General features: G+C 38.1%; 1 protein-coding gene across 1 annotated transcript in view; it reads right to left on the bottom strand.

Annotated features, from left to right (window-relative positions):
- Nucleotides 1-20,719, bottom strand: part of galnt1 (UDP-N-acetyl-alpha-D-galactosamine:polypeptide N-acetylgalactosaminyltransferase 1) — a 100,413-nt gene that overhangs the window by 32,691 nt on the left and 47,003 nt on the right. Inside the window, exons 3-4 of the mRNA XM_084384958.1 lie at nucleotides 10,564-10,710; nucleotides 8,181-8,349 (exon numbers count right to left, since the gene is read on the bottom strand). Coding sequence (XP_084241084.1) covers nucleotides 8,181-8,349; nucleotides 10,564-10,702 — 308 coding nt within the window. The 5' untranslated portion in view covers nucleotides 10,703-10,710. The remainder of the gene's footprint in view (nucleotides 1-8,180; nucleotides 8,350-10,563; nucleotides 10,711-20,719) is intronic.

Here is a 20,719-nt window from a genome sequence, read left to right as displayed (position 1 = left end):
TGGTGTGTGTGTGTGTGTGTGTGTGTGTGTGTGTGTGTGTGTGTGTGTGAAGGCTAAATCAGGCTAAAATAGCTGCAACAACGTGGAAACAAGTGACTGATCAAAAGATGTAAGGAATCAAAGATGAAACACACACACACTCACACACACACACACAAACCCTCAGAGACACCAGACACGCACACAATCACATTTCTCAGGCCCCAGGAATAATTGGATATATTTGGTGCAATCAGAGAGACAAAAACAGCCGTAGGTCTGTAGAACTCCTCCATCACACACGCACGCACATTATTATACTGGATTTTTTTTTTTTTTTCAGCCTCCTCAGGCCAAATCTTGCTTGACTTTAGCACACATAGCGAGAGAAAGAGAGATGCAGAGGAAGAAGAATGTGAGCTGTAGTTATTCAGTCATTTACAGGACATCCTACTCGATCGAGTGTAATGATGCAGCTCAGTGTGATTTTACACACATTTTCGGCTGTGTGTGTGTCTGGGAGGGATAATTGAGGACAGCCTTTCTCTTCTACTTTTCCTCTCCCTCTAAAGCAGCGATAACAGCCAGAGGACACACAGGATCGGTTAGTCATCAGTTCTCAAAGTCATCGTAATCTCAAAACCACACACACACACACACACACACACACACATGCTACATGTAAATCCAAATCTCTCTGACCAGCGCCTTCATCATATCAAAGAACAGAATCAAAACAGAACATGAAAAAAGAAAAACAACCAGCTGGTGTCAAGGCTGGCTTCATAATCCAAAACACAGACTATAAATGTCAAAATCATTGTAGAAGGACTACAATATAGGACTAAAATAATCTTTAAATAGGTTGTGATGCCACTCCCCAAAAATATGATTGATAATTGTCTTTGTCTGCATTTCAGATTGCCTCTTTGACTCCTAAAACTCTAGTACTTTAGTGAAAATTATTTATACATAAATCAATCTCATATTTCATTGTATTTATTTTAGTGTTTATTTTGTACTGTTAATTATTTTCTCATCCAATGTTATTAGTAGGCACTGGCTCTCAACCCTTACTTTTTTTTACCTCGCCAATAAAAGCTACCTGAATCCTGAAACCTGAAAGTAAAAGAGACATATAAAAAGAAAAACTGTCAAACTGTAAAGGAAATATTGCGTAATCATACCACAGTACAACTTTCAGCATCAAACATACACACACACACACATACAGTTCCCTCCCAGACAGCAGGAATGCGGTGAAGGAGAAAAGGTCAGTATTGTTCCCAGCTGTGAGCTGTTCTCTCTACACAACACACAACTATAAAAACAGTGTGTTGGCGTGGTTGTGTAAATCTATGCTGACTGTGAGTTTACAGTCTTGACCATATGCTTTTAATGGTTCTGCATAACCTGCTAATTACAGAAATACAAGCCAAAAATGCTTTGCTTACCACATTGGGAAGGAAAACCAATAAAAGTCACACACGGGGAAAAAAAAACGACAATAAAAAGAGCACAGCTAAGAACCAAGCAATGCATAATTTAGCTGACGAATCGCATAGTGATTATGTTAATCACATCATTAAACAGTATGCAGAACAGCCAATCAGATAATCAAGCACACTGATGAACAGCTAATCATGTTATGAAGGTCAATACAACAATAAATCATATGTTAAAGGGTAACTCTTGCCAAAATACAGCCTAGGGTCTTTTTGTTAATCTACCCGAGGCAAACTTTCGTTTAAAAGCATAATTCGAATTTTGACCGTATTTTCGTTTTCGGTCAAATTGCCTTTTGAATGGGAGTTCTTGGGGCACTTCTATGATAGCACCAAAATCACTATTTTTAAAACACTAAGAAGGCTCGACAACATGAAACTTTTTGAACAACTCAGCTGTGTCCGCCGGCATTAATAGTAAGTCAAATGACAGTCAAAAATAGTCCATCTCCGAATGTGAATGAACTGACTCTGAATTTTAGTATTGCTTCTTATATGAGCATCCTTTTTCAAATACAAGGTCAATATTGATTTTCACTAACGGCAAAACAACCAACTATCTGTGAATTTATATGGAACTAAGCTTTAGGAGCTTTCCATCTTTACTCTCCTCCCTGTTACGTTGCATTCGGAGATCGACTATTTTTGACTATCAAAATGCCGGCGGACACAGCTACAGTGAGTTGTTCAAAATCTTTCTTTTTAGTAAACTCTGTGTACACAAACAATGTTCTCAATGCTCGAGTTCATGTGTAGAGCCCCTGGTGATACTTCGAGCAAAGTTTCACATTGTGTCGAGCCTTCTTAGTGTTTTAAAAATAGCGATTTTTGATGCTATCATAGAAGTGCCCCAAGCACTCCCATTCAAAAGGCAATTTGACCGAAAACGAAAATACGGTCAAACTTAAAAGTGGAGTTTCCATTCTAATTATGCTTTTAAACGAAAGTTTGCTTCGGGTAGATTAACAAAAAGACCCTAGGTTGCATTTTGGCGAGAGTTACCCTTTAATGGGACCAGCTCCCAGAGCAGGGGTGTTCAATTAAAGTTCCAACTGGAGGTGTCTGTATTTACTTCCCAGCGGAGGTCTGGACTAGGGATGTCCCGATCCGATCCACGGCATCGGTATCGTGCCGATACTGGCCCAGAACGCTAGATCGGATATTGGAGGGGAGAAAAAAAAATATCCGATACCTATTAGGGGTGGAACGGTACGTGTATTCGTATTGAACATACGTTCGGAATGTGCGTCACGGTTCGGTGCATGGATTTACACGGAGAATACACGGTATAAAAATAAATTAAACTCGCGTGCACATTAATTAATGTAATGCGGAACTACTGTTAGATACGTGCATAGACATATGCAGGTTCTTTAGGGACACCCACCTTAGCTCTGAACGCACGTCTATTTCGCTTCAAACGCTGGCTTTATCATTATACGCGCAAATGGATTCAAAATGTTCAAGCGTCGAACTAGACGCAAATTTGACGCTCTGTTCGCGTTTGGTGTGAAAGCAGCAAGATGAACAGGCTGCGATGTCAAGATTGCAATGCTGGAATATGTGTGTGTGTGTGTGTGTGTGTGTGTGTGTGTGTGTGTGTGTGTGTGTGTGTGTGTGTGTGTGTGTGTGTGTGTGTGTCAGAGAGAGAGAGAGAGAGAGAGAGAGGCACGGGCGCGATCGAACAGTGGAAAGATAAAAACATACTCCGTCATTTTGTTCATACAGGACATCATTAAAACTGCAAAGTGTTTAGCCTACTTATATTTGTGTAAAACACAACATTGTGCTTTTGTCAAACTGTAAACTCTTGTCAAACTGTAACCTACAACTGTCACCCAACCAAAATCACACACACACACACACACACACACACACACACACACACACACACACACACAGACAGACAGACAGACAGACAGACAGACACACACGCGGTTTAAAAGCAAAAATTATCTCATCTTTTGGACATTCATCATATTGCATTGGTTTTCATTTCTTGTCCTAAAACAGAACACTAATCTGTTTATTTTGAAGTTACACATTCTACATTGATTAAAAAAGAAAATCAAATGTGTTTTTAATGGTAGTATTATTTTATACAGAAATAAATTATTTATAATTCAGATGAGAATAACGTTAAAGTTAATTAAAATTTTAAGGAAACAAATATATTGATTTGAAATATAGCAAATTAATTTTAAATTCATTCAGGTACAATTACAAATAAACACAAATAAAGGATGGCAGTCTTTCATTATCAACTGTTGTTGTGGACTATGGAGAAGTATTTGTTCTCCATTTGAGTGAGATGTTTTTATGTGGCTAATTGAGCAAAGTGCTTCCATATATTTTATTATTAGTAGTATTAGTTCAAGAATAAAATAAAAATATCGGATCGATATCGGTATCGGCAAATAGCCAACGTTGCGGCATCAGTATCGTATCGGAAGTGAAAAAGTGGTATCGGGACATCCCTAGTCTAGACAATACTTTTTTGGAAAAGTTTCCATGTGGACAGCAATAGAACTGGATATGAATATTAAAAGCTAAGATCAGTTATTTAATCAGACTATTAGCCCACTGGGTTTAAAGTCAGATACCTATGTATTGCACATAAGGCTTACTGAGAAAAGATATGGACGTTCAGGTTCATCAAATTTTTGAAAATGTAAATCTGAGGAAGACCATTATCTTTTTTTTTTTATACAAGAATTGACCAACAACAAACAATAACACTGTGCTATGGTCAGCTGCATCATTATAACACACACATGCACTCTTGACATATTTGCAAGAATAGTATAGGACAGGTGAACTCTTTCTCTCGTGTGTGAGCAATGAAAGGATTTGGTAACGGGATGTGATGAAATTTTACTGATCTATATTTTTTCAGTTAACGTTTATTTTATTTAAAGTAACAAATAGTGTTTTTTATTTAAGCTTTTTATGTTTAAGTTTAGTTGTTTTATAAGAATAGCTTATTTTTGTCCATCGAACGATTTGTAACAACTGGTTTTAATTATCGCTATACAGTACATCAGATGTTTTCAGATTTTTTGTTCTTAATTTAATGTTATAAGTTTTCTCAGACAAAATGTGAAAACTCAAATATGAAACTCTTTATTTCCTGTTCTTCTTTTGGCAGATTTTTGTGTCAATCAAAATTCTGTTTCCTGTGTTGACTGCAAATATCCCAAAAGGATCATGTCTGGCACTGAGACTTATCTAGTCGACACAGTATTGAGATAGTTTATGCAGGGGTGTGTACGGGAAGAAACAGCCACAACCAGCGAAAAATACATAAAGATGTTTGCTCACACACACACTTTTCCCTTTGGCAGATACATTTTCAGTTGCTTTCATCTGCACTTTCCTTTTTTCTTGCCTAGTAATTCCACTTCCTTCCTTCCGTAGAGATTGAGATATCTTACTTCTTTGATATCACATCTCTCTCTCTCCGGCGCTAGCTTGTCCTCCTTTGATATGTAATTTAGAGAAACAGAATAATGTATTCCATTTTACTCCATTCAGAGCAGCAAAACAGTAATTTAGTACGCATCACACACAGCACTTATGGTGGTGTGTTTGTGTGTGTGTGTGTGTGTGTGTGTGTGTGTGTGTGTGTGTGTGTGTGTGTGTGTGTGAGACAAGAGAGAGAGCAGAAGGTCAGGGAAAACAGTGAGGTAACTGGGAAAAGGTTCATCTGCTGATGCACAGTAAAGCATAATTACATGTTTGAAGAGCGTTGCTAAGATACTGTCAAATCAGTCCAATCAGAATCTAATCCTCAAACCAGATAAAAAAAGGATCCTTAAAGCTGAAGTGTTTCATTTTTCTTTCTTCAGCTTATGCAGAGAAAATAAGTAAATAAACAATTGCTTGCAATTTTTTTTTTTATCAGAAGACAAAGCTAATTTTGAATGGTCGTCAATGAAGAAAGATGTTTTTTAGGTTTAGATATATAGTGTACTTGTGGTTCAGAGCAACATTGGCTCAACCAATGGTGTGAGTTTGGGGCGGAGCTATCTGTTTGTCCAACCAACGAAGGGAGTGTTTAGGAAACATGCTTTGAAAAAAAAAAAATAAATTCTGCAGTTGCTTTTTGGTGCCAATAGGTATGCTGTGTGAAAATGTATATTACAAAAAACGAATTGTACAACAATTAAACAGAAAAAAGTTTTTGGGTGCATGTTATTTTCCATTCACACTCAGTGGCCAGTTTATTAAGTAAGCATCTCAAATACTCAGTAGGACCCCAGAACAGCTCGAATCCTTCGTGACATGGATTTAACAAGATGCTGGAAACCTTCCTTGTGCATGTTGACATGATCACATCATGCGGTTGCTGTAGATTTGTCAGTAGGATCATGCGACACAATATTAAGAAAACAGTTTGGTCAAAAATACATCTGTTCAGGGCAAATAACTGGAATAAGGGCACTAACAAGCATTGTTAAATGCTGTCTGACAGGTAAAAAAAAAAAAGAAAAAGACAAGACTGGCTGTAACCTCCAAGCACACCTGCACACACACGCACACATGGTCACAGTTTGACAATGTATCTGATCTGTCAGATCATTTGTAAAACAAATACTGAGATGCAAACAAATTAGACATTTTCCGGAACAGGATCCGGCACAAATTAAGCACTTGTTGTTAGAGGCAGGAATTGGGTTTGGCTTATGAGTGTTTGATAGGAATGTTGAAGGAAAATGTCCTGCTTGTATATTTATACTCATTTACACACAAAAGAAAGAGAGAGAGAGAAATTTGGCACAACATAATTACAAAACTCATTAAACAGCAAAAATCCTGGCATTTTTATCAGACCTACAGATCTCTCCAGTGACCCAGTGATTTATCACCACGCCAGACACTGCCAGGATGCATATGCTAATGATTCAGTTCATTAAACACACTTGACGTAATGCTTGACGTGCAGCTGCATGCGAGTGTGTGAATATTACGTCTGCTTCATAGACGTGCTTCTGCTTTACTTGGCTCAGAGACCCGGGTGACATTATTGTCATGGTGGAATAGTTTCCATGGTCACGCCTTGAAAGAGAGAACATCCAGGGACTTATTAAAATCGTAAATATTTAAGGCAAGGTCTTTTGAAAGTGTGTGTGTTCACTGTAGAAGGACAAACTACACATTATTTAGTGCAGTGGGAACGGAGAGAGAACAGTTTGGAGTGATATCCCACGGAACAAAAGGAGCGTCACAAATACACACACACACACAAACGTGCTTTTCTTTGCTTTCTCAAGGACGAATTTGACATGTTCTCTACACGTCTTTTCTTTTCTCTGCCTCACCTCAGTGAACTTAATACTGCAAAGCGTAAAAGAAATAGTTGACACACACACTCACGCACTATGCACACACAGTAATCTGACCTCTACAACGCACACGCTGACTGCCAATATTTGATGTGGCAAACTCTCACAGGTTAATAGGTGTTTAAATAACACTTAGGGTGAATGACTGCGACACGTCAAACAATTCACCGCATGCTACGTAGTCCACAGTCAAGTCAGGTCAACTTAACTTAGGTGAAAATACAGGGGAAACGCATCTACAATATGAAATATTCAATCTTATGTACATCTTAAATGTTCTGTAATAAGTTTAGATTATTTGCAGTGTTCATGTAACATGCATTACTATAATTAATTACCCAACTTACTGTACACTACCGTTCCAAAGTTTGGGGCTGGTAAAAGGTTTTAAATGTTTTTGAAAGAAGTCTCTAATGCTCACCCAGGCTGCATTTATTTGAACAAACATCAGTTATACTGTAAAATATTATACTAATTTAAAATAACTCTTTTCTATTTTAATATATTTTAAAATGTATTTTATTCCTGTAACGGCAAAGCCTAATTTTCAGCATCATCACTCCAGTCTGCTTCAGTGTCACACGATCCTTCAGAAATCATTCTAATATGCTGATTTGATGCTCAAAAAACATTTATTATTATTATAAACATTGAAAAAAGTTGTGCTGGCATTAGTGTCTCTTTTGATCAATTGAAGGCGTCCTAGCTAAATTAAAGTAGCAATTTATTTAAAGAAAAAAAAAAACATAATGACCCCAAACTTTTGAATGGTACTGTATCTCTCGCTTTGTGAATTATGTGTGTGCTTATTACAAATGGACAGGCAGAAATTCTCATGTTTACATTCTCAAATGTAAAGCTTTTAGATCAAAAAGTCTAATAGGTTTGTTACAAGGAACATAGAGTAGTATGTTCTTAGTTATAAGAGTTAGATCACATTCTTGTCAAGTTGAAAGTTGTGGGTCTGACGCTGTGTGTGTGTGTGTGTGTAAAGTTAGGTCATGACTGTGACTCTGTAATTGACACACTCTTATCTTTTAATTGAAAATGTTGATTCTATTGGTTTGCTTCAAACACAGCTGAGAAAAAATACCTCTCTGGTAATTAATCTGAGGGGCAGAAAATAAACACATTTCACGGATCAATGTTTACATTTCACTCCCTGCCACACACATTTCACTCAGCGAAGAGTGCACACACACACACACACATGCTGTGATACGTCAAACAGTCAAACACCAACCCTCACGGCTCAAAACATAACAGTTAAGCCAGTTATAGGCTTAAAATTCAACTAATAAACAAAAACAATCTCACTTTAATGGTAGCGAATACACAAGCAGACACTCACCCCTCGAGCCGGACATCCGGTAAAGATCGGTTGAGTGCGATCATCTCGCTGGCCATCAGGTTAAACTGATTTATCTTAAACATTTCCTTCATCTTCTCCTGCTGGTCTTTAGCGATGACCACTGGCTTTCCCATCTCCCCTGGGCCATCATGAGGCCTCTGAACCACAGCTGAAACACAAACACGCAAATTCAAGATTGTTCCCTTGGCTTTTGATTAAGTATGGGCGTTTGTCCAAGTATGGACACTTGTAGACACAAGTGTCCATAGTTGGAGAAACGCACATGCCATACTGTGGACTTTTAGAACATAAACTCATCACACTCTCACTAGTTTATTTAATCTGTCCAATAGTGGACAAACACACATCACCAGAGAATTCTGGGATTTTTTAATGAAAAACCACAGCACCACAGTTGCATTTCCACCGCATCTCAAATTATGTATTCTGTGATTGGAACAACAGGAACAACATTTTCGGAATAAAAAAAAAAAGCCTGACTCCTTTGTCTTTCTAAAGGTGATGATACACAGGGCAACTTTTTGAGCAATGTTGCTGGGCAATCTTGCCAAGCAATTGTTGCTTGGGCACTTTCCCATTGAAAATGGGCAATACATTTCTATCTGGATAATTTAGATAGGTCATGGGCCCTGTGTCTCATCCGGTTGCCCGTTGACGGCAACATTAACCAGCAACATTGCTCAAAAAGTTGCCCTGTGTATCATCACCTTAAGGCTAATTTGCACAGCTCATATTTTATGTGACCTAAATACACACAATCAAATTAGACTGACACTTTTTGCATAAATTGAAACTGCAGCTTGAATGGAAATGGCGGAGTAAAAATATTCTGTTCCCAAATTTACATTAACATTTATTTACATAAAAACACATTCATATTTTATTGCAGTCATGCTCTTCACTGACACTGGTCTCCTTGAAAAACAAGTAAACAAACGTATACATGCATACATACATAGAAGGCCTAAAATAAAATAAAAAAAGAGTAAAAATCAGTGTTGGCGAGTATATGAAAAAATATTTATGGCTGGTAAATTTTCTTGTCACAGTTAGTTTTAGGCCCTCCACACACACACACGCATATATATGTTGAAATGTTTTCATGGTGTGTATCAGTTCTTTTTGAACATTTTCATCTCATTTGAACAAAACCGTGATAATACAGATAATCGTAATTTTGGTCACTATAATCGTGATATGAAATTTTCATTCCGTTTCACCTCTAATGTTAGTTTTAATAAAACTCGACCAGTGTCTGAAGTTAAAGAAATCCCCATAAACATTTGAGTGTTTTCCCACAGAAAAGAATGTGTGGCCTCGATGTCTGTGCACAATTGTTTATTGTGCCATGTGTGTGTTTTTGTCGATTTCGGGTGGGTAGATAAGCGCTGAGCTTTGATCATTAATAACTCAAAAAGCATGCTTTGGTGAGATTAAGGTCAGATTTGCAACCGTGTAAGAGATTACATCTGCTCTAAGAGGCAAACTGCCTGTTTGTAAACCCCGTGTCGTGTGTGTGTGCGTACGCTGTGTGTGTGTGTGTGTGTGTATGTATGGGTGAACCGCATGTGTGTCGAGTGGGCAGGATTTAGCTGTTCGGACTGAGCGCATTACAAGGCAACTTTGTCCTGTTTCCCTGCTCAGCAAAATCCAATGGCTTTCATGAGGTATTCTTGGGGTAGAAATCGTATAATCATCGCTACAGAAACGCACACAAGCAGCAGAAAATGTGCTTTATTAATATGGTAAGCAGATTATTTTAGGGTTATTGTTTCATGAGATGACGGCCAAAGTAAAGCAGCTCTTGAGTGACCACACAGAACAAACCAAAGTGACCTGATACAGGGGTCAGACAAACTAAATCTTTGAAAGAGGATGAACTTTCCCACTGCATCACCATCCACTTCATACTTTTCTCTCAGTAAGTGTTCCCTCTGAATGTATCTTCTATATCTTCTTTCTGCTCGTTTTATAGTCTCTAAGGCAACGCTTCTCATTTGGTTTTACTTCAGGATTCATTTTTTACATTCATATCAAGTCTAATCACAGTACTTACATTTGTATCATATAAAAGTAATCTAAAATGTCCTTAAATCAAATATTAAAATGTACTATTAAGACTTACCATGGTAACCATAAAACTATATTAGCCACAATTAAACATGAGATGAAACAAAATAATAGAAATATTCCAAAATATTCTACATTTATTTATTACAGAATACAGTGCTTAAGAAAACAATTCTTTGTAATAATGCCAAATAGTGTATTTATTATCAACAGAAAATGTTAAGAAAAATGGAAGACTATGTGATAACTATTGATAGTGTGTGTGTGCGTGTGTGTGTGCGTGTGTACTTACTGTCTCTCCCCGGCAATCCTCTCTCTTTTTTTTCATCGCATTTGTTGCATTCGCTGAAGTAGAGAAGGATGAACATGTCTATCATCACCCACACCAGAGAAGTGGCCAGCACCACCTTACAATACGCAAACTTCCTCATCTTCACACCTGAAACGCACACAAACACACACAGTATGTTACACACAAACACAGGTGACAAGAAAACACTTGAAAGGTTGCCAGTGATATTTCACACCTACAACCAGACAGCATGGGTTTAAACCATACTGAAACCTGTTACAGCAAACAGTATACCAGCCTGTTTTAAACACCACACTCAAGCAACAAACATAGTACATCTATACAAGCCTCGAAGTTGAGTAATAGCTTACCGTAGACTGCTACCTGAAAAAGCTACAAACACAGACACTTTATCATCTTCACACCAAAATAAAGCACTAGAGGTTTGCCAAAGAGACCATAGAGTGGACATATTCTCACATTTTATACTTTTCCCTAAAGTCCATGGATAAAGTAATGGTTTCTTGCACCAAAAAAAAGTCTCTCTACATCCTTGGAAATAAATCTTGCAGAACAGCTTTGAGAAACAGTCTGTTTTTGCAAACGTATCTTTAAGACACATGTAAATGACCTGTTATAAATTCCTAAGCGCTTAGCATGTGAAGGAACAACACCACCACCAATTTACTGAATACTTGAACAGACTTCGATATGTAAATGTGTGGGTGGGGGTGTAATCTAAAACATTACATATTTTAATATATTCATTAGCCTACATCATAATCGTCAAATAAATGGTCTTGAAGGACTGGGTGGAAATATCTGCATTGTGCACATTAAATATTTCTCCATATAAGTACATCAAGCATTTTTATATAAAAACAGTAAGAAAAATCCACTGTTCCATTATTTTCTGTGACCTCCGTTAAGGGCATACAACTCAAGCAACGAACGGAGAATACTAATAAGACAATTGACTCAATATAGCCTACCACATTAGCAGATGATTCAGAGTAATTATTCCAAAAACTGCTCAAACAGAATCTCAGATTTGACCTTTGCCCTATTGGTGGGTGCAAATTCCGTTCTTTAACAGGGTTTCTTTAATCCAGCCATCTGCCTTCATTAATGAACTGGAAATGAATCTTTTATTAGCCAACTAGAAATGCAATGAGAAAAGGAGAGAGATGATGAAGAAGAAATGAAAGGGAAAGAAGGATGATGTTCCTATGGGAGGTGAGCAGTGTGTGATATGCTTTGATAAAGGGGAGGTCATTATAACGTAATTACATGGCATCATCAATCACACTCTAAGAACTTGAAGAACTGAATCGCTACAAAATCAAACTAGTCCTAAAAATTTGTACAAATACTTAATTCAGTAAATGTGTGTGTAAAAGTATGTCATATATATATACACACTACAGGTCAAAAAAAGTATTACACCAGACTCAGGAAACCATTTCTTTATGTGGCATCCTGACAGTGCCACACTCAAAGAAACAAAGGGATAGTTCACCCAAAAATGTATGTCATTCAAAACATGTATGGCTTTCTTCTGTGGAACACAAAACAAGATATTTTGAAGAAGGTTCAACAGTGTTTGTCCATAAAATGGATAATGTCATTGTGGTTCAAAACAACATTTGGACACACAGACCTTCATATATGGACAAAAAAAAAAAAACAAAGAAGAAAGAAAGTCACAGGTTTGGAACAACATTTATTTATTCCAGTCCATTACAGACTCTCTTGTGCTGCATGTTTGAGTAGGAAGCTGTCTAGCACACTGCAGTTGACAAAAAACAAACCTGAAAGCCTCTCCTCAGTGACTCTCTCTCTAGAGAGCCGTACCAAACTTCTGTCACTGTCTCCGTCCAACTGTATCTCTAGAGTTTGAAGTGTGTGTGTGTGTGTGTGTGTGTGTGTCAATTTAAAGGGGACAGAAAGCCATCAAAAGACAAAAAAGAACCACTGCCATCCTGTCACTCTTCATTATTTTCTGGCCCACCCATTAATCAAAGTTAAATGGCACACTTTTATGATTCACAAAACCTCAAAAACACTCTTTAAAGTGTGTACATGACTTGCTACTTTAATTTAATTTATAAGATAATGAATGTGGTAACATGATCTGACTCTGTTTAGGGAATGACAAAATAATTAATATGTACTTTTTATTCGTTTTATTTATTTATCCATATATGACCATTTATATCGTGTCACATAATCCTTTAAAATCATTCTAATATGTTTATATGGTGCTGAAAAATTATTTCATATATATATATATTTTAAAAAAGGCCAGCGCTAGCATTTTTGGTCATTTTCACAAAAATTTCAGGGCTCCCAGAATTTTTTGCTGTTTGAATATCTGAACATGCAACATATCAAAAATAAATAATAGACCCTCTGTTTTAAAATAAAAAAGCATATTTTTTTTTCAGCATAAAGCTGAGAAAATCACGTAGAAAGAGTAGATCGAGTCCATCAACAACCCCAGAGCTTCACAGTCTTATGGCACTTCCTGGGTCGACATTTCTTTCTGTAATTAGGCCATTTTGAGTTATATGCTGTTTATTGTCGATGATCGCATTATTTTTACATATGAGATCACTACTTCTTTGCCTGTGTTTTGATCTGGACATACTGTGTCAGTGTCTGTGCGCTAATATGCGCAGGTGCGACTCTTAAGAGATAAACGACATAAACATGAATGTCAGACAGAACGGAGCAGTACGATGTTAAAGTAGTCAAAGCCTTGCCAAAATCTTCTGGCATCTAATGTCTCTGAGGGGGTCTCACCAGCATTCAAAGAGTTTGTGTGTGTTGAGCTCAAGGTTATGACTGGCACAGCAGTAATGCCACTGTTCTCGTGGCCCTCGTCCATCACAGTGGCAACGCCAAAGGCCCCTGCCCACGCCAGCTGGACGAGACATTCATCACCGTGACAACACACACACACACACCTGAGTAAGCACAGGCCTGAAAGATGAAAACAGACACACATCTCCCTAGTGCAACCGGCCCACAATGGCAAAGTGTGACATCATTAACCTAAACTAAATAGGCCTATCACATAAAAAAAACACAATATGTCATTCTACGGATAAAAATGTATGAAAATACAATACCATCTAAACTCTTTACAAACAGTTTGAATAAAATCTCTCTTCACCCTCCTGTTCTTACACACAGTCCTTTTGTTCCATTCACCCATACTATATGTGCAAAACACACTTCCTTGGACAAACACCATTGTCTTATAAGATGTGGACAGTCATTTTTTCTCAGGGTGATGTGTGTAAAAGAATATTTGCATGACTCTGCGACCTAGCAATTAGGTCATGTGAGAACATTGTGACAATTTTATTCATAGAGGTAACAACACATACACACTGATGCCAGATACAGCTATCACTCTTCTTCTAAGTGCTTAATCTAGTTACGTAAACACAAGAGTTTGTGACAAGCAAGCAAAACTGCAGGTAAATTCAGAAAAACAGATTTCTGATTCAGACAGCAATTAAATCTCTAGCAACTGTAAAAGCTGAAATGACATCAAGTGCCCTTATAAACAATCACCATCCGAAGAGAACTACAAAGTATGACATTACTTTCTCAATGCAAGTTCTGCACCTGCAACACCTTTAGCAAATATCAGAGCGGGACTGTGATTGTTCTTTTAAGGTTTGGAGTTTCACTTCCTGTGTTACTTCCTGCAAGGGCTTCTTAACATGTCTTCACGTAATGCAATATTAATGCTGTGTCTGATACTGAGACATATGGATAGGCACACCACCTGTGTGTGTCACATGCTGGTGGGGGGGGGGGGGATTCTTGTTCAACACGCCACACACAAACAGGAATATGAGTTAGCCTTCGATCATGCAAACAAATCCAGGACATAAAAAAGATGACTAGAGAGTAACAGACAGACATGAGGGGGGAAAAAAGGGACACAAGAAGAGAACGAGTGAAAGACAGAAAACAGTCACAAGCTAAAGCAGAGAGCCTCTTAACAACTCTGGCTGGCAGGAAAACAGATGGGCGCAGAAACCCGCTCACTTGCTCGCACCCCTGGTCACATCACGCACACACATCGAGATGTGAGACGGGAGCGTAATTAACTTTCTTTGACTGTTGCCGTCTGTTAGAGAAAAGCAAATTAAACCCCTACAGCATCTCCTTATTCCTTTTCACAGTCCCTCCATCTTTCTCTCTACGCCTCCACCTCTGTTATCTCCCTTTCGAAATGTTTCGGTTAAGTTCTCCTATTTCAGACACACACACTAGCACAATGGAGAAAAGAGAAAATGTCATCTGAGATTATGATATCTCTGCGAAAGCCACTGTATCTCCTCATGCACTATTTATATCAAATATACATAAAGAAACAGACAGATAGAGTTGTACACAGTTGTAATCAAAATTATTCAACCAAATCAGGTTTATTGACTAAATGTGCAGATTTTCAGCTGTTTGCAATAAACAAATCAAACAAAAGGAACTGAAATAGCTTAACACAACAAATGTTTCAAGTGGTTTCCCTAAATTCAACTGAACATTCAACTTTTAAGGACTTCTGCAGTCTCAAAATTAACCACTTCATGGCCTGCATCTTTTGTACTGAGTAGAACACCCTTTTGCTGTTATGACCAGCTGCAAACAGGATGTATAACCAGACACCAGCTTCTAGTAGCGTTTCTGAGGAATCTTAGCCCATTCCTCATGAGCAATGGCCTCCAGTTTAGTAATATTCTTGGGTTTGCATGCTGCAACCGCCGCCTTCAAATCCAACCAGAGATTTTCAATGGGGTTCAAGTCAGGTGACTGTGATGGCCACTGTAGATTCTTCCAGGAATTCGTCTGCAATTTGAAGTATGCTTGGGATCATTGTCCTGTTGGAAGGTCCAATGACGCCCAAGCTTCAGCTTCCTCATTGACGGCATGACGTTTTCTCCTAGTATTTCCTGATACTTCAATGAATCCATCTTGCCTTCCACACACTGCAGGTTTCCAGTGCCAGATGATACAAAGCAGCCCCAGAGCATCACTGAGCCACCAACATGCTTAACTGTAGGCAGTGTTCTTTTCAGCATATACTTCATTCTTCTTTCTCCAGACATACCGTCGATCCATAGGGCCGAAATGTAAATGTAAATATAAAGAATGAAAGATAGATAGATTGACAGACAGACAGAACAATATGAAGTTCCATTTTCACAGATAGAACAATATAAAAGAACCATAGACAGAACCACAGACAGAACAAACAAAACAATATATAGGAACCATAGGCAGAACCACAGACAGAACGACAGATAGAAGGACAAACAAAACAATATAAAGAATGACAGACAAAAACTAGATGGACGGACGGACATACAGACAGATAGATAGATTGGATTGCACGTCTGTTCCTCAGAGCCTCAGAGTTACTTTTTTTTCATTTGTGAAAAACTCAATATGGCGTCTACACTTAGTACAGTCAAGACTCCATTTGCACACTCAGTTCGTGCAGGTCTTGACTTCAGTTCGACATTGAATTATGCATATTAGATTAGTCCATCCCAAACAGCAGCCGGATAAACCAATTACAAGGTTGATGGTATTACAGTACGAATGGGTCATAAAAATCGAACGGGCTACGCTTTATCAGATTTCAGCTCAACTAACATGCGTGGTAACTGCAGGAGCGCACATCCACGCTGCACTGAAGAACAGAGTGCATGCAGCATCCAAACGCTCTGGGTGGGTAATAGTCATCTGACACAGCTCTATTTTTGTGTGCATATGATCCGTGTGTGATGTGATTCCAGTCTTTTTCAATTTGTATGCTTGTCAGTTCAAGTTAAATATGCATTATGTACACTGAGGATCATGATTAAAATATATGCAACTTCCCGGAGATGTGTTTTGCATGCTTACAGCGTGTTGTGCTTTGGTGAACAACACCAACCTTGGCAAGAAACTCCCTCAAAGTCAATACTGTACTAAATACCTTGGCATTTAACACACCAAATACAATTAGCACTACTACTCAAAAGGCACTTTCCTGCTGCAAAGTGCACACTTCGCACATAGTTGGCACATTTAGGGATTCTTCTATTTTAGGATTAAAACACACAGTTAATACTTCATTGTTTGTAGGGTCGAATGTAGATGTGCATAGAACAGGAGTACAGTTTTGCAGTCTGTGTTAGACTCAGTTATAGGAAGGTCAGGGCCATCAGAACATGGGAATGAGGAATAACATTGAATAATTGGACTGAATTTCAGGCACTGTCCCTCCAGAATCACACTTTGATCAAATACTCTATAGAATTCACATTGTTTTTGGTACTGGTACCAGGCTTTGTAACCTTGTCCAGGATATATATCCAAACATAATAAAATCATTTAATTAATAAATTATAAAAAAATATATATAAAAAAAATAAAACAATGGTAAAACAAAAAAACAAAAACCATGTGTTGTCTAATGCACATTTGAAAGACCAGTTATGACCTTCCATCTTAGCTTTTATAATAGTTTTTGTCCCATAAATATTTCACATTTGCTAAAACGTATCCTCTTCATACTGTACATACTGTTTCTCCGAAAGCACAACATAGCAACAAAAAAAACACTACAGCACTTTCCCAAACACCTGTAGCACTTCAAAAAAATCGTTTGCATAAATGGTGATGAATGGATTTGTTGGGATAGATGTGCAAAGTAGGCCGATGCTTCAGTGACAAATTAGTGTCCCGTGAAATACGACAGCATTAAAATTCTAGCTCTAAAAACACATTGTAAATGAATAAATACATTTCAGCATTGAGAAATAATATTTTTTTCAACTTAAAAAAAAACAAAAAAAAAGTTACCTTAGCATCAAATCAGCATATTAGAATGATTTCTGAAGGATCATGTGACACTGAAACCTGGAGTAATGATGCTGAAAATTCAGATCTGCCATCACAGGAATAAATTACATTTGAAAATATAACCAGTTATTTAAAATTGCAAATAATATATTTTACAATATTACTGTAAGAGCCATTATGTTCTATTTGTAATATGTTGTAGTTCCACTGTTAGACACTGGGTGGAGAGTGGTTTTTAATAGGTATCTGGGTAGCCAGAGAGCTGAAGAGATGAAATATGTGTTTTGGCATCGGAACTGTGACAAATAAAGGGATAAATGCAGTACTGGACTGGAAGCGTCTTGTTTGAATCTCATGCATCAGAAATAATCCTACAACACCTCTAAGTGACCTCACCTCATTGTTGCTACAATTACTTTTTACTGTATTTTAATCAAATAAATGAAGTCTTGTTGAGCATAAGAGACTGCTTTTAAAAAAATAAAAAACCCTAACCCCAGTGTATTTCATTTATATAAAAAAAAAAAGTATCGACAATTCAGAGTTGTTTAAAAAAAAAAGAGAGAGGAAAATTACTTTACAGATTAACAGACATTTAAATAGAGAATCAAATAAACCTACAACATAATGTAGAAACACAAGCCACCTACTGTGAGAGCAAAAAAAGACTGATTTGGACAGAGTCCAAGTCTGAGAGAGATAGAGAGAGAAAAGTTTCCTGAAATGATATTTCATCAGATATTCAGGAGAGTTGTTAAAAAATGTTCAAGATGTGGAGGTTCATGACTATGTATGTGTATGTGTGTGTGTGTGTGCGCGTGCGTGCGTACGTGTGTGTGTGTGTGTGTGTGTGTGTGTGTGTGTGTGTGTGTGTGTGTGTGTGTGTGTGTGTGCGTAATGATAAAACATCAAAGAAAAAAAAAATCAGCAGGACGGAGCTGCCAGACTTCATTTCATAATTAACACAAAAGCGAGATACAGTCCTGCATAATGAACTCTCTGTGAATGACAGCAAAAGAATCGCGGCTGTTTAACGGACCCAGACCAGTTATCACAGCGAGCTTAAGTCTCCTAATGACTCCTGCAGAGCACGTCCAGCTCCTGCTCTATAGAGACATTCAAGTCTGTGTAAAAAAATCAGTTTTGTGTGGGAGTCACTTCTGTCTGAAACATCTGTTTCTGCTACTCATATTTGCTTTTTGTAGTTCAGATATTACATACTTTGACAAGACATAAATGTGTGTGACAGTGTTAAAGAGTAACAAAGCAAAAAGTAGTGATGTTACCAACTTAAGTATATATATGCTATTATTATATTAGGGGCCCTATCTTGCACCCAGCGCAATTGACTTTGTACACCGACGCATGTATCATTCCTATTTTGCACCCGACGCACAGCGGACTTTTCCCTCCACAGATGCACGTCGGTAAACTAGGAAATACACTTGCGCTCCCCGGGGCGGTTCAGCGCAAAGAGGAGGCGTGTTCCGGCGCAAACGTTCCCTCATGCTATTTTACAGGTTTAGAAAACAATTGCGCCACTGACAGTTTAAAGTCAGTGGCGCGTTGCGCATGTTATTCATATGCTATTTTAAGGGCGCATGCTTGACCTTAATCAGTGTAGTGTGCACAACGCGCATATACTTTGATTCTCTCATCTACACACAGACGCAGCAGTTATTTTTGCAAATCATACATTAGATAGATAGATAGATAGATAGATAGACATTTTATTATAAAAGCATACATCTAGCTTACACATTTACCCAAATTATCATACGCCTGTTTAACCGAAGTTAATTTGGGTGTGTTTCTCCATCCCCAACGTCCCTGACGGGAACGTCGGTCTCCTCGGCCTTGAACCGCTCCTGTCGTGCGCCTGGCAAATCCGCCGTTATAATAGGAATCCGCTTTAAAACAAGCGCGCCTGCTCTTAAAGGGAATGTGAGCTGACGCTCTGATTGGTTTATTTCACGTTACGCCCAAACCACACCTATGAATAATGAAGCTACTTCAGACCAACCCCTTTTAGATTTGTGCCAGGCGCAAGAGTCATTTATCCCGCCGGGAAAATAGCAACAGCGCCAAGACCCGCCCACAAAGTTACTTGCGCTTTGACACTTGCGTTTCAGATCGTTAAAATAGGGCCCAAGGTGTGTAACGGTACATGTGTTCATTCTGAACGGTCACAGCACGGACGTCACGGTTCGGTGCATGCATACAGTCAGAAGACGAATACAGTCAGTCAAAGGCGATCTACACTACAATCCAGAAGGGGATGTGAGCGGTAATGCAACACTGTTTGATAAGCACCATAACAGGAAAAAGAGCAGAAGAAGAGACGATCTATGCACCAACCCAAACAAGATTGGCGAGTTCAGATGGCACGCAAGAGATTTCTAGCAGCCTATTCGTTGATTTTCAATTAATTTATCCACTTACTTCACGGAAAGGAAACTGGGATCACGGAAAGGAAAGGAAACACTCTGTTTGTTTTCTTTATTTTGCAAAAGCACAATGTTTCGTTTTTATTGTGAGTACACCCTTTACAGTTTCAAATGATACTCTTATCTGTATGACCATAAATGACGGAGTATTTTAAGTTGTTTCCGCTGTTATGAGACAAAATCATTTGGCATTTGTGTCGTGGAAGTCTCACTACTACAGTCCAGTGATGAAATATGTGCGTCCTGCAAATGGGAAGCCTCAGGTGCCGCTTCACTCGCTGTCTCATCGTTGAAAGGTGAAGTAGGCTGGTTTTCTCCTTCTCTCTCATCTTTCCGTGATTTCTTGAAAAAGCTTAATACTCAACTGTGCATCCGCCACCGTCACTCTCATGTGCAAAAAAAACTATTCTCTAAGTTTTGTTTTTCATTATTCTATTTTTTTTTTTTTACAAGAGATGCTTTTCAGTTTTGTAGGTGATTGTGACCAAAAACCTTTTGTTTTTTTTACCAGAAATACAAAAAAAATATGACCTGTTTACTGCTTAGTACTTAATACACTAAAGGAGTCTGAACTGTACCTCAGGGGGACTAAATGCCGCTAGGTGGAACAAACTGTAATTTGCACTACTGTCTGTTCAAAATAAATGAAAAGAAACCTAGCATTGGTGATTTGTTGATTTTTCCTGTTGTATCCTGTATTTACACAACAGACACACACAAACCTTGTTTCATTTTGAGATAGAGATCACTGAAAGTAAAAATAACTTGCAGTTATGTAAGTGAGATGTTGATTCAGTAACCACTTTGACTGATTCAGAGAGTTCGTTCAATGAAGG

Source organism: Rutilus rutilus (assembly GCF_951802725.1).
Source record: "Rutilus rutilus genome assembly, chromosome: 17".
NCBI classification, from domain to species: Eukaryota; Metazoa; Chordata; class Actinopteri; order Cypriniformes; family Leuciscidae; genus Rutilus; species Rutilus rutilus.
Note: the sequence above shows the minus strand (reverse complement) of the source record. Positions and strands in the feature narration are given on the sequence as shown.